The sequence below is a fragment of the Panthera uncia genome, chromosome D1 (genome assembly GCF_023721935.1).
Source record: "Panthera uncia isolate 11264 chromosome D1, Puncia_PCG_1.0, whole genome shotgun sequence".
Classification (NCBI taxonomy): domain Eukaryota; kingdom Metazoa; phylum Chordata; class Mammalia; order Carnivora; family Felidae; genus Panthera; species Panthera uncia.
The window spans coordinates 9,379,631-9,394,079 of record NC_064808.1 but is presented as its reverse complement, the minus strand read 5'-3'; the positions used below and the strand labels follow the sequence as shown (position 1 = coordinate 9,394,079).

At 54.6% G+C, this 14,449-nt stretch overlaps 1 protein-coding gene across 1 annotated transcript; it reads right to left on the bottom strand.

Moving 5' to 3' along the window:
- Nucleotides 1-1,322: 1,322 nt before the first annotated feature.
- On the bottom strand, nt 1,323-12,496 carry PRPF19 (pre-mRNA processing factor 19). Its single transcript, XM_049645396.1, has 16 exons — nt 11,480-12,496; nt 9,654-9,803; nt 9,398-9,474; nt 8,525-8,666; nt 8,368-8,441; nt 8,186-8,248; nt 7,279-7,320; nt 7,080-7,154; nt 6,674-6,749; nt 6,405-6,514; nt 4,693-4,848; nt 4,498-4,567; nt 4,182-4,267; nt 3,659-3,829; nt 3,410-3,515; nt 1,323-1,486 (listed from the first exon to the last, which is right to left on the bottom strand). Exons 1-16 carry the CDS (start codon nt 11,496-11,498, stop codon nt 1,389-1,391), a joined length of 1,515 nt encoding a protein of 504 aa, XP_049501353.1. The 5' UTR covers nt 11,499-12,496; the 3' UTR covers nt 1,323-1,388.
- Nucleotides 12,497-14,449: the final 1,953 nt, after the last annotated feature.

Below are 14,449 nucleotides of genomic sequence, written 5' to 3'. Positions count from 1 at the left end.
CACACACACACACACACACACACACACACACACACACACGCTGTCCAAGTCAGATGAGCAAGGTGGGTTAAAAAGTTAAAGGGTTTCTTTTCTTGCAGTTTTCAAAGGTTTTACTGGCCAAGAAGCATCGGGACCCTCCAAAGGAGAAAACAGCATGCCCCAACTTTCTCGAACAGGGAACAGGGGCCCAGCAAAACACACATGGAGTTCTTGGGTGGCATCGACACGGACCCTGTGTTTCGACCCAGGCCCCCGGCCCCAGAACATACCCTCATCTACAGCCACGGACCCCCTCTTTCTCACCTCGTATTCCCTTACTGGCTCCCATCAGGTCACGGGACGGCTCTCATCCAGGGTCCAGAAGACCTCTCTGGGCCACCCCAGGTCACACACCCTGGCCTCCCTCCTGCCCCTCCCCGGGCCTTGTTCACTCTCCCTGGGAAACCTGGCCTCCCAGCAGCACCCTTCCCCTGCTTTTAGGTCCTAAGCAAGAAGACTAAGCTTCTTTATCATGCGAGAGAGGCCACCCAACCTTCAGTAGCAAGAATCCTACTCTCACCCCCTACAGCAGCCTTCACCTTCACTATCTGATCTTCCATGTTTACTTATGCTCTGGAGATCTCCCCTGGAATCAGCCCTACTTCAAACATTCAAAAGCCAGAGCTTGGAATGTCTGATTGAAGCCAGCCTGGGACAGGTTTCGCAGCCCCCACAGCGGAGGGAGTCCTTCCTGGACGCTCACAGTTCCTCACCAGCAAGAAAAGGCTGTTTCTCCCTCCCTTCTGGGCTGCTGTGGAAGCCAGTCCCACAAAGAAAAGATGTGGCGGTGCCAGTGACAGGAGATCCTCTGAAGCCCAAGGTCAAGGCCTGCAGGGGCATGAAAGAATCCTTCTGGCAAACGTGCTTCCTCCCCCTGACCGTCCCGGCTTAAGGCTCCTTTTACAGACACACACAGGAAGGTGCTAGGTTTATTGTTTTCTTTTTTTAATGAAACTAAATCACTGCTTACAAAAACCTTCAAGAGCCCTCATGCCCATCCCTTCACACGTCCCTTGGCTCAGCCTCTCCCCATCTCCCAGGAACTGGAACACTCCATGAACGCCACGAGGGGAGAGGCCCTGGGCTCCGACCCGAGCCTTCAGAGAGTGACAGTTCTACCTCCCATGATCCTTCCTGTCAGGCCTGGAGGTTGCATGGATGAGGGTGGTCCCCGCCGCCGTGACTCTCAGGTCACCACCCGGACCAGAGTTAAATGATGTGAATGTCCCGCCCCAGAGACCCCCCCCGCCTCCCCCGCTAGTCTCTCCCCTTCCTCCCCCCACCCCCCCACCCTAATTCTACCCCTCTACTGAGATGAGGCCCAGCTCCCAGATCAGAAGGGCCAGGGCCTACAGGCTGTAGAACTTGAGGCTCCTGTCCATGCCCGTTGAAGCGATGAACTTGGCGTGATGCCCAAAGGCCACCCCTGTGGTCAGGCCGCTATGCTCTGAGGAGAGAGACGAGAGGCAAAGGTGAGAAGGCTTCTCCCCCTCGGGTCTGAGTGCGGATCCTGATGATCTACTCCCAGTCTGTCCAGCCCTCCCTGGGTCAGTGCTCGCTACTTCCCAGTGGACTCACGCTGCCGAGAGCAGGGCGCTAGTCCAGCCTGCATAACATCCATCCCCAGGGCCTTCCTCGGCGCCTGGCACACAGCGACAACTCAGGTTTTTGTTGTGGGGTGAGTGAACAGAGGAACGTCACTCCTCCTTGCCTGAGCTTTTGGGGCAACTGCAATTCTGCGCAGTTCAAGTCCTAGAACTGACTGGGAGCCGGCAGAGGGCGAGACAGACGAAGCAGACATGGTCTTGTTCTTCCACTTCTCACCACCTTATTTTTAAAAATTGGGCTGAGTTTTCAGTTCGGTTTAAAACCTCAGTGCTCAGCTGACTCGCATATATTTATAGTATATATTTAGTTCCAACTCCTTGCTTATATTATAATCGGAACCGTCCGTTGGCTTGTTCTGGCTCAGGGGGTTCCGACTTAGGGAACCTGGGCCCCCGGCACAGGGCAGGGCTGTAGCAAGGGCAGAAGGGGCTGGGTGACGTGCCTTGCTGGATTGGGGTAGCTCAGGAGCATCAGAGCAAATTCCTTGAAGGCTTAGGACAACGCCTGGAGCCCCCACTACAGCTCAGGCTGTGGTTCCGGCCCACTGCTGCACCCCGCTCAACTCCGAAACACCGGAGCCCAACGAAGGGTTCCAGTTAGGCCTGGACCCCTGGAACACACACCAAGCCGGGCTCAGGAGAACACGGGGGTGGGAGAAGCATCTTGGGTCTTGCCCACAACGTGCTAACAAGGATGAGAATTTCATCAACAAAGACAGCTAACAGCTGCCATTCACTCAGCACCCAAGTGTGCAGCAGGCACTCTGTCACCACGCAAGCCATTTCTGTGTCACCAGCTGGCACCATCTGCAAAGCAGTGCCAACGTGACCAGTTTAAAAAATGAAAAAGCTACGGCTCTCAAAGAGGACGTCACGTACCCAGGGCCACGCAACCATCAGGAGGTTAGTAGCCCTACTATCCGCAGTCTCAGCATTTTATGCTTTTCTTCTCTGACATTTACAATCGCAAGTAAGTAGGGGCGCCTGGGTGGCCTCGGTTGGTTGAAGTGTCCACTCCTGACTTCGGATCAGGTCATGATCTCACAGTGGTGGGATCGAGCCCCGTGTCGGACTCCGTGCTAAGCGTGGAGCCTGCTAAGGATCCCCTCTCCTCGCGCTCTGCCCCTCCCCTGCTCGCACCCGCACAAGCGCTCTCTCCTCCAAGATAAATGAACTTCAGAAACAAATTGCAATCAAGTAATTATCTGTGAACTCATCCCACATCTACCCTCCTCAACTGACTGGAAATTCCATTAGCGCAAAGCCTAGATCTTAGTCACTGCTCCAATCCCACAGAAGACAAAGACACAATGCTGAACAATGGCAAATCCAAAACAACCGTGCCAAACACGGTTCTAATTATTTATGCACATGTGTACGTGTGTAAGTACACAGCTATTTCATCTGTTTATACGTTTATGTGCATAAACGTGACTTCATACATATATATCTATATATATATATAAACTCAGCTAAACCTCACACACCGCACTGAGTGTGCCCTATTATCGTTCCCCAGAGAGACTAAGTAACTTGTCCAAGGACGCACAGCTTGCAGGGGTAGAGCTAACCTTTAAAGCCCAGCAGTCTGACTCCTGAGTGCAGTTTCTTAGCCACTAAACTCTATCGCCTCAGGAAGGGATTAAAAGCTGCCTAGGCAAACTCAGGCCTACTCCCTGGAAATTCCTAACCTCGTGGTATTTACCCTCTTCCTTCTGGGCCAGGACACTCGGAGACCTCAGGATCCCAGAGTCAGACCCTACCTGTGAAATGAAGGATCTCTGTCCACTGCTTGCAGATGTAGATCTGGACGTCTGTGCCCCCAAGGGCCAGGTAGGTACCACTCTGATCGAAGATCAGTGACTTCACCTGCCAGAACCAGGAGAGACGTCACACGAGAACAGAAATTATGGGACAATTAGGGATGCACAGAAGCAGTTTAGACTGATTCACTGAAGAATCAACAAGTGAGGAGAGGCAACCGACAGAGCTGGGGAAGGGAGGGGGCGCACCTCAAAATTGTTATCCAGCTGCAGTGTCTTAAAGTTCTTAAGTTTGCGCAGATCCCAGAGCTTGACAGAGGAGTCATCGGCCGCCGTAGCCAGATAATAGCCATTCTCTGAGAAGGCAATGCTGGTGATGGGGCCCGAGTGGCCAGGGAAGTTGGCCACGTTGGTGCGCTCCTACAGGCGGAGGATGAGTGGTACAACGTCACCCACTGGTCACGACCCAGAGAAAATGGGGAGTTCGCCAGATGCCTACCTCTGAGCCATCCTCCACCATCCTTTAGGGAAGGACAACTAACAGGAATCGCAGAGGTAGATGGCCCAGCCCAAGACCCCGGGCCACATCCATCACATCATACACAGGCGTGCACATGCGCACGCACGCACACACACACACACACACACGCACGCACAGCCACCGTGTCTCTGCCCTTGGGACACCCAAGGGCCGGGTGCCGCTGGCACTTATCACACCGCATAGGTCACGAGCTCACACCCTGGGCCTCAGATAGAGGCTGCCATGTCCCACCTTCAAGTCCCAGATCTTAATCTGCGAGTCCATGGTGCCTGTTCCGAAGATGAGTCCATCAGGGTGGAACTGTGCACAGGTGAGAGCTGTGGAGGAGGGACAGGGAGCTGTGGTCAGAGCCCACGGGAGAGGCCAGCACAGCAAAAGGGGCCTCTCTTCACATTGTTCACCGTGCCCGGTAAAACGCCTGGCACCCGGCCGGCACTGGTGGTAAATAAATCTTAAGAACAAAGGAGCAAATGATTAAGTAAAACATATAAATAAATGATAAGCAGCAAAAGAACAGACAGAGCCCAGTGCCTCTATGACAACTTACAGCAGCCAGAGGTCTCATCGGTCACCTTGGTGAGCACACGCCCTGTCTGGATGTCAGAGAAGGCCCAGTACTGAAAAAATAGAGACAGCGAGCCAGTTAAGAAAGTGGGTGCCCAACAGGAAGGTGTTCCCTCCTCCCCAGATGTTCAAGCTTGGAGACCAGCAGGGCTCTGCAGGGTCTGGGCTGGGACCGCACCTGGTCATCGGAGGAGCTCAGGAGATAGTCCCCAGTGGCATGGAGGCTGAGGCCCGTCACTGCGCTCTCATGGGCCCGAACAACCTGCACACAAGAGGCATTCGGCACCGACCAAATCCTGATAGTAGCATCTGGGGAGGCAGAAAACACCAGCTCCTAAAAGGAAAAACAAGAGGCAAAATATCAGAGGCAGAAGAGATCGACCCCAACAGTCTTACAAAAGGGGGGTGGGGATGGCCATGAGCCCAACAACTGCTTCTCTTTCAGGCCTGTCCTGCCTAGAACCATCCATCCAACTGGTGATGCGTGACAGCCAATGGTAAACGCCATTTAAAATGGTAACTCAGGGGCGCCTGGGTGGCGCAGTCGGTTAAGCGTCCGACTTCAGCCAGGTCACGATCTCGCGGTCTGTGAGTTCGAGCCCCGCATCAGGCTCTGGGCTGATGGCTCGGAACCTGGAGCCTGTTTCCGATTCTGTGTCTCCCTCTCTCTGCCCCTCCCCAGTTCATGCTCTGTCTCTCTCTGTCCCAAAAATAAAATTAAAAAAAAAAAAAAAAAAAAACGTTGAAAAAAAAAATGGTAACTCAAACAGCACTGGCCTAGGAGAGAAGGCTTCACTGTCTAGTGGTAAGAAGGGTAACTGTAGCAGAGAGCAATCTCCCACGCCCTGTTTCTAGTACCAAAGAGGAAAAGCTGACCGGTGCAACTGAGGAACTGAGTTTTTTTAATTTTAGTTTATTTCACTCTGTTCAAATAGACACATGTAGCTAGCTAATGGCTACTGTCAGGAACAGCGCACTTCTGAACAGCAGAGGGTCTGTGAGGGTCTGCAAGGGCCTATTTTGCTGCATCACAGACTCCAGGATTTCAGGAGCAAGTTAATCCTCAGAAAGATTTGGGGCAGAGAGAGAACTTCTACCGTGTACACGCACCAATTATTTGGGTTAGGACATTAAACACAAGGTAAAAACAACTACCATCTTTCATTGACACGATTTCATAAGAGAAACAACTTATCCACACCTGACCGCAAGAAAGGAGTGCCTCCCATTTTAAAAACATTTAGTTTTAGGAAAAATCCACAGTATTCACCTATTTCTAATTTCCTTAAGGGACAGGGAAGAGGCTAATTGGGAAGCACAGACCCAGCCACAATCCTACAGTCTTAGACCCAAACCGTCCCAGACCTAAAAACTCAAATCCCACAATGTCACTAATCTGGTCTGAAGGCTGCCTGTACCCTCTAAACCAGCAACTCCATCAATTTTAGCCCGCACCATGTTCAACGGTTGATGTCAAGTTCCCCCCGACCCCGCAGGACCATAGGAATGTGGATGCACCTGTCCTTCCCAGGTATGTTAAGATTTTGCTCAGCTTTGTTTTCCATAGTCTGTACTATAAACACTACAGGACTTTCTTCCTTTTCCTAACACGCCACGTGCCTATGAAGTCTGCTTATTCCAGCTCTCATTTCCTCCCTTTCCCTGGGCTGAAGGCCACTGCTTTAGGGGCTTCTGCACGGAGGACAGAGCGACCCACGGCTGTAAACAAAGGCCTCGAAGGGCCCACTCTGGAGGCTCAGTGCTCCTCCTCGGGCCCACTTCACTTCACAAGGACACGGCACGGCACTGGGTGACTGGGTCTGCAACCCTAAACCACCGAAACCAGGGCACAGGAATGAGGGACCCAGGGTGACTGGCAGGACCCTTTACCTGGGAAGGGTGGAACACCACACTGGTGACTTTCTTGGTATGGCCTTTGAGGGTGGCCAGGATTTGCTCAGAAGTCTTGTCGAAGACGACAACATTTTTATCCGCCCCTCCTGGAAAGGACCCAAACGAGATCCAACAGTGAGTCGTGCCCACCCGCACCCCTCGGCCGAAGACGGTACTTTGGCCCCCAGGCCCATGCAGAGGACAGGAGCTTGCCCCTACCCTGCCGCCCTCCCCGCCTCGGCCCGCGGGGCCAGACCGGCTCTCACCAGTGAGGATCTTGTTGGTGTCGGCAGGGCAGAGGTCCAGGGCGAGGATCCCAGGAATGCTGGCACTGTGCAAGCCCTGAGCGGAGGGCGCGACACCAAACCCAGTCACGGCCGAACGGAGGCCAGCCACGAAGCCACGCAACGCCCCCACTTCCGCCCCGGGGCCCAGGGGAACAAGAGTGACTTCTGTTCCTTATCCGCTACGCTTGGCCTTCTGCCTGGAGGCGGCACGTCCCTCGCCGCACTCCTGGCAAAGCCAGCCCCGGGCAAGAAGACAAGCCCTGGGACGCAGCGGCCGGGGCCCCCAGGCAGCTCTACAGCCCCCCGGCCCCCCCACGCTGGCCCGCCCACCCCAGCAACAGCTGCAACACCCCGCCTCCCAGTTAGCGGGGACCTGGCCACTCACCACGTGGGATGCCACCTGCCGGTATTTGCTCAGCTCCTCCGGCTTCACCAGCTCCTCAGGCACAGTCTTCCCTCTCTGAGAAAAAAGAAAAGCGCCCCCCACAAAAGCAGCAGTGAGTGCAGGATTCGGCGAGCCCCCTTTCCCCTAAGGCGTCAGCCGCCTCCACCGGCCAGCCCTCTCCTGGCTCTGGAGGACTCACCTTCTTACGCTCCGTGGTCAGCACGGTGGCCTTGTCTTGGAGCTGGGGAAGAGACGGGAACAGGCGCAACGTGAGACCAAGCACTCTGCCAGGCCAGCGGCACGCCGGACGCTGGTCACATCTAGGCCTTCGCAAGTGGCACCCACACCTGCGATCTGCCGAGTTCTGTGCTAAAGGCTCACGTGCGTTACCTCCGCTTACTTTCCCCAACCTGATGAGGAGGTGCAATGACCTCACTTCACACAGGAGGACACTGAGCCTCAGGGGAGTGAGGTCACTTGCCCAAGGCCTCAGAGGGGACAAATGGCTGAGTGAGCACCTGAGCCAGCAGTGCAGGGCTCCCAGACCGAGTTCACACGTGTGCACCAGGAGGTTGCAAGCTGAGCAGGGAAAGCGCTCGGACAAGACACAAACGAGCAGCTCCGACAAAAGGAGAGACCGTGAGTACGACAGAGGCGCTGGCCCTGGAATCGGGCCCGCTCGGCCTCTTGGGAGCCTGCCTTTGAATCCGAGCCTCAGGTTCTCCATCTGTCCTGTCTCCCTCGAAAACGTGTAACAAAGCGTTCTACGACCTGCAAAGAACCCCGATAACAGTAAGAGCTCCAAGCTGCACTACCAGTAACTACAATCTTGTAAATTCCACGAGCCTAGAAAATAGACACCGTTTACTCTCGTTCTGGAAGGGAAACAGGACACGGAGTCGGTTGAGTCGGCCCAAGGTCCTGGGCTTGTCAGCGGTGACCTCAGAGCACGAACGCAGGCAGTGCGGGCCGAGCCCGCGCTCAGCACCACTCTGCTGAGTGACCGGACACGGAGCGGTGTTTCTAGTCACACCGCACTCAAGGTGGACGGCGGGGGGGACCGAGGGCTGACCAGCATCCCCACCAAGTGACCTCCAGCAACTCACCTTCTGGATAATCTCGGGGGTCATTCCCACCAGCTCGCCCAAATCCATCGGCTCGCCTGCACCCTGAAGACAAGAGAGGTAGAGGTGAGGAGGGCACAGAACGCCAAAGACTCCTGCAGGAGAGCCGCGTGAGACCCCACACACCAGGGGCTGCTGACGGGCGGGGAGGGGTGGACACTCACCGCGACACTCGGCTGCGAGCTCGGCACGGCCTGGGGCACGATGAGACCGGCCTGGGGTTTCAGGGTAGCCAGAGCTGGGAGAGAAGAACACGTTAGAAACGGGGGATTACAAAGCAGGACCGGCCCAGAGGGGGGAGTGGCGGGGCGGAGGCTGCACCTTCTCGGGCAGCAGTAACTTCCTTGGTGAGACGGGCAATGACACGGCAGGCGGCATCGTGCTGGTAGAGCGCGTGGGACAGCTCCTGGCGGGTCGTCTGCAGCTGCTGGCGCAGAGTGAAGCTGTGCAGCATGACTGCATCCTGGGGGGAGGGACACGCCACCGTGAGGGGTGAGGAGGGTCAGGGAGCACCCAGCAGGAGAGGCCGGGTTAGGAGGACACGGCCTCCTCCTTCCACGGCCGGGACCGTGCGCGCGCTGGCAGCCGCTCCGGAGCTCCTGCCCCATGCCAACACGGGGCGCCGAGAGGAGTGGCAGCCGGCTCTCTCCCACCCCCGTCTCCACTGATTTACTGGCAAATCTCAGTGCCACGCGGCCGCCCCCCACCCTGTGTCGGGGTAATAATGCCACTGCCGACATTTAGGACTGCCCTCATTGTGTCGGGTGCCGTGCAAGATGGTCACTCAAGACGTATTCATTCCTTCATCTTGCAGAGCACCTACTACGTACCAGGTGCTGCTCCTGGTGCTGCAGATACACCCACAAATGAGACAAGTCCGTGATGTCACGAGGGTGACACTCTAACCTTATTCTAATTCTCCCCGAACCCGGAGAGATCGGCCCAAGTTCTTGTCACGGTCAGGAAACCCAGCACTCACATCTGAGCGAGGTGCCCAAGGACACGTGGCAAGTGAGCAAGGGAGCTAAACCTGGACCCCGGACCTGTGCGACTTTGACAACCGGCCGCCGCCTCCTCCATGATCGTCCTGCCCCTCCAAACAAAACACGAGGCTCCGTCCTTCCCACCCGAGTCCTAGTGCCGTGGTCCACCCTCCTCAAGTAGGGAGCTGCCGGTTCCCTTCCAGGGACTCACCCACTCATCCTGCAAGGCTTTCAGGATGGCTGGGATGCTGGTGGCAGAGGGAGGCTTGGGCCGGATGGGGTGAGCAACTGCCAAGAGAGGGAGAGCGGATGCGAAGAACCGTAAGGCGGGGACTCTCCCTCTCCCCGTCCCCCCCCCTTCCCCTTCAGCCTGCGTGAACAGAGCACTATCTCCCTCTCTGGGGGCCGGCGCCACCTCCCACCCTGTCAAGCTTGGAGTTACAACAGCCCTGGACGGAGGCCAGCACCTTTGATGTCGATGAGCTGCTCCTCGGACAGGGGCTGGTTGTTGATGGGGTCTGTGCCATTCTCCGCAATATACTTCTCAATGAGCCGCCGCTCATAAACATGATTAGAGACAGGGGACACGCATGGGTGCTCGGGCACTTCATTGGAGACTGTGGAGAAAAGGCAGGCAGTGAGCTTGGGGTGGTGAAAGGGACCTCGGGACAAGGGGACGCCTGACAGGCTACTGGCCCCAACAAAACATGTCCCCACACTCAACAGAAAGCAGGACGTGACAACCAGTTTTGTGGCGCCCCCGTATCTGTACGGCTACACGACTAGCTTCTCCATCGCTCTCCTGACAGGCAGTCAACAAATGATTCTGCGCGACTACGATGTGTCATGCACCTACAGAGCAGTCGATAATCCCCACCCATCTCCGTTTGGAACAAAGATGCTTCGGCACCCATTATGCTCTATGACACAGATACAGACGGCCACTCAAATCGCTACCTAGAGCCTCGGTGGATTAATAGACAAAGAAATCACACAGCAACGTGACAAGCGTTATAACAAGAAGAAACATTTACGTGGTGTTTCTCAGGTGCCATGCATGACTGTAAACGCTTTCCATTGATTAACTCATCCTCACAACCCCCAACAGAGGTATCATTTACATGCCGGCCCCAGTAGACGATGCACCCCTTGAGGATAGGGATTATGGCTGGTCTCTGACTTCCAGTACAATGCAGATGCCCAGCAGGCACCCAGTAAACATCTCGTGTAAACATCTAAAGGAAGGATGGTGCTGGGAATGGGGGGGGGGGAGCTTCCCCCAGAATTGAGAGGGACAACCAACGAGAAAACACTCTGCAAGCTGCAATCTCTTCAATATGAAAGATTCCTTTTTCTAGCCCTCATTTCCCTTCCTCCCTGTTTTTGGATTTATGGAGGGGTTCCGAGAAGAGCAGGGCAGGGAGGAGGGGGGGGGCGGTTGGAGAGCTGGAAGCAAACAGAGAAGGGGATGATCTCGTAACCTGACGGAACAATGAGAATGCAAAACCGATGCGCGCCGCATTAAAATACCAAAAGGAAAGACTGCGCAAGGCACGAAAAAGGCTTGGATTCAGGGGGCAGAGAAACTAGCCCCACCGCCCATGCGACACTCTCCTTGAGCCTTGCATCCTCATCTGTAAGACCCGGATCGTCACGTCTGTTCTGGAGAATTCTTGTGAGAATAAAATGAGATCACAGACTTGGAAGCGGGGCGTAGACCAAAAGGCTTTATAAATGTGCGCTGTGTTTGGTGGCCGTGCAGCCTGAGGCTGGGAGCCAGGGGCCTGGATTCCAGCCCTGTCACTGCCTCCAACTCACTGTGTGACCTTCGCAAACTGCAGAATCTCTGACTACCCGCGCGGGACCTCCGGCGTCAGCCCGTGCAAATGAATGCCCTCTTTCTGCAGATGAGGAAACTGAGGCCCAGAGCCTACGCCAGATCACAAAGCCAATCGGGAAGGGAGGTCCTGCACAAGCCCGATTCCTACACCACAGCTGTCTCCCTGCACCAAGCTCCCTCCATCCAGGCCTCAGTTCACTGCGTAAACGAGGTGGCTGGCCTCAGTGACGTCTGCGACAATAAACTTGACGCGTTATGTAAACTGTGAAGCGCTGCGCAAATGCACCTCACGCTGAGGAGGAGGAGGACCCCCGCGCTGACAAGCCGCCGCCCTGCCCCCCGGGAGCCCTGCTGTCGCCTCCGCCCCGACCCCGGCACCGCAGCGGCCCGCAGCTCCTCCCGCTCCGCGCTCCGGCCCCCTGCGACCCGCGATCGGCCGCAGCCGACACTCACTCGAGCAGATCAGGGACATGGCGCCGTCGATGCGCTCCGAGGCGCCTGGCACCGGGCTCCGGGATTCGCTTCTGCGCCGCCGCGGGCCGCTTCCGGTCCCCCGCTGTTTCCGGGACGCTCCGCGGCTGGCGGGGAGCGGCCCCGCCGAGCGATGCTCGCGTAGTGCTTCACGTGGGGCTGCGGCCGGTCGCGCGCCTCAGCCTCCAGCACCTAACGGAAACTGCCCTTTCCCACAATGCAGCCGGGCAGGAAAGGGCCCGCCAGGGAATACTCGGCTATTTCCGGACAGGCTCGGCTCCTTCCGTAAAGCGCTCCCGGGGGCGGACGCGAAGTCGGAACTACATTTCCCACAATGCAGTGGGAATTTAAAGCCAATGCGAGGAACGAGGTTTTGTCGAGACCCGCGCTGCGCTGGTCCGTGGGACCGTCGTCTTGCAAACTTCTTAGCGTATGAGAATTTCCTGATGAACTTGTTAAAATGCATATTCCCGGGGTCTGCCTTAGACAGTATGTATTTTCAGGGCGTACTCCACGTGATTCTGAGGCAGGTGTATCTAGGACTCCCCTTTGAAAGACACTGCTAGGTGACCGGGAAGAAAGCGCAGATACAGAAGGATAGAGAAACTAGCACTGGCCAAGAAATGGTTCTGGTCCTGCCCCTACTACCAATTCGCGCTGTGATCTTGGGCAAGTCATCACCTTTTCTGCCCCTTTCCTGCACGACTTAGCTAGGCTGGAAGAGCTCAGATCTGTCGGTTCTAAGTGGATACCTGTAGGATAGGATTAAGGAATCATGTACAGAACACGTGGTGTGGACTGTAAGGGATCCAGACAAAGCAGGACAGACGGGTGTGATCAGTGAAGTCTTCTTGGCCGAAGAGGTGTGAATGAGCTGGATTTTGACAGGTGGGCAATATTCAGATAGGAGAGAGCAGAGGGCATCCCAAGAGGAGGAAGGGCATGCACATAGGCTTGGAGAGAAGCACCGCTGCAGGTATATAGGGCAGTAAGGCATAGTGGTCAAGAGCATGCACTCTGAAGCCAGCCTGTGGGTGCTCTAATCCCAGCTCACCCAGCTAGCAAACTGTATGACATTCTCTCCTTAATTTCCTCATCTGTAAAATAACAAAGGTTGAACTAACTCACAGGGTTGTTGTGAGGAGTTAATATTAAAAAGTGCTTTGTACTTTGACACATAATAAGTACGATACACGCGTTCGTGTTTGTTACCATTATCCCTGAAGCCAAGCAAGATTGTCCAAACCACTATGATCTCTCCCTTGCAGCAGTAAAATAGCATCCTAATTGGTCTTGTTTCCAGCCTAGCCTCCTTCTAATCCACTTTTTATAGAACAGCCAGTGATCCCCTTTCCATGAAAAATCTATTTCTGCTATTCCTCAGGCTTTTCATTCATTCAACAAATATTGATTGGGTGCCTCCGTGCCAGACTCTGCTCTGGTAACTGGAGATACAAATGGTGATGGCCAACAAGGTTTCTGCTGTCTTGGAGCTTACGTTCTTTGGGGGAGGGGGGTGGCATAGACAATCAACTCTAAGAAGAAAATTCCAGAGAGTGGTAAGGGCCAAGAATAACACAAATCAGAGAAAGACGGATGGGAAGTGGTGTGGATGGGAGAGATGGGCTGCATTACAAGGGGTATTCAGGGAGGGCATGTCTGAGGAGGTGACATTTTTGCTGAGACCTAAATGAGGGAGAGTATTCCTGGCAGAGAAAACTGGCCCCCAAGTCCTGTACCATCTAGCCCCTACTGACCTCCACCACCTGATCTTCTCTCCAGCTTCCCTTTCAAGTCCTCAAACTTACTCCCTCTGGCTGGTTTCACTACTTGTGCCTGGCACACCTCCCTCCTCTCTCCTCCCCTCCTATTGCCTCCAAAGGAAACTTCAGTCTCATTTTAAATGGCACTTCCTCTGGAGCCTTTTTCTTGACCCTTGACTCAAGTTTAGTCCCCCACAGTACTCTGTAATTCTCCAAGCTATTCTGGTAGCTATAATCACTTACTTATATCATTGTTTACAAGTATCTGTTTGATATCTGTGTTCTCCACTAGACGGCAAATGCTGTGACATCAGGAACCATCATTGTTCTGGTCGCCGTTGTTCCTCAGAGTCTAACACAGCCCCTGACACACAGCAGGAACTTCATAACTGTCCTTGGTTGAATGACAGGCTGCCCGTCAAGCCAAGCATCCTGCATCTTTGGATGTGGTAGGAAATAAAATGGATCCTTTCAGGCACGGCCTTGAACCAGAGGCAGTTAGACTTGGGGCTGGCAGCTGACCAGCAGCTGAGCTGCAGAGTGATAACTACACTTCCAAAAGATTCCTCTGGAAGACACTTACTGGACGGGTTGGAGGAGGACAGACTGGAGAAAGAGAGAGTCAGTAACGATCCTTACTGAGTGCCTACCGTGTGCCAGGAAGGCACACTACTAGGTCTTAGAGATACCACTGTGAGCAGAGGCAGAGCTGTCCCTATATTGGAGAACTTACGGCTGTAGCTGAAGAATGGAGAAAACAGGGAATCCTTTCAAGCCTTGTGAATTTCAAAGGCTAGAAAGGATATACGGAAATTGATTTTGGAGTAAATATTACAGATAAGAACTTGATCCCAGATTCCTCCCCACTCCCCCCAATCTCCACCTCCCACAAAGGAGGTAAAGATCCCCTAGGCAGGGAAGGAAGACATAGTTAAAAAAAAAAAAAGAAAGAAAGAAAGAAAAGAAGGGGGGGGGAATGTATACATAGTTGTAGGTGGATCCTGGAGAAAGGAACTCTATACACCCTAGGCCATGGGTGTTGCTACTTGGGAATTAAAGGGACATACTGGCCAACAACCCAGAAAAGCTCCATTTCCCAGGTAGATGTAGTGGCAGCCTGTGTGGAAAAGTAACAGAAGAGCAGGTAAGACAATGCAGTTAACTGACAGTGAGGATTAGATGACTGCCC

What these genes read in the sequence shown, in the direction of transcription:
- PRPF19 (XM_049645396.1), bottom strand. An exon ending in GGCAGGTGGCATCCCACGTG is followed by an intron (nt 6,750 to 7,079) that starts GTGAGTGGCCAG and finishes CCCTCCGCTCAG; the next exon opens with GGCTTGCACAGTGCCAGCAT. An exon ending in TGGTGTTCCACCCTTCCCAG is followed by an intron (nt 4,849 to 6,404) that starts GTAAAGGGTCCT and finishes TTTTCCTTTTAG; the next exon opens with GAGCTGGTGTTTTCTGCCTC.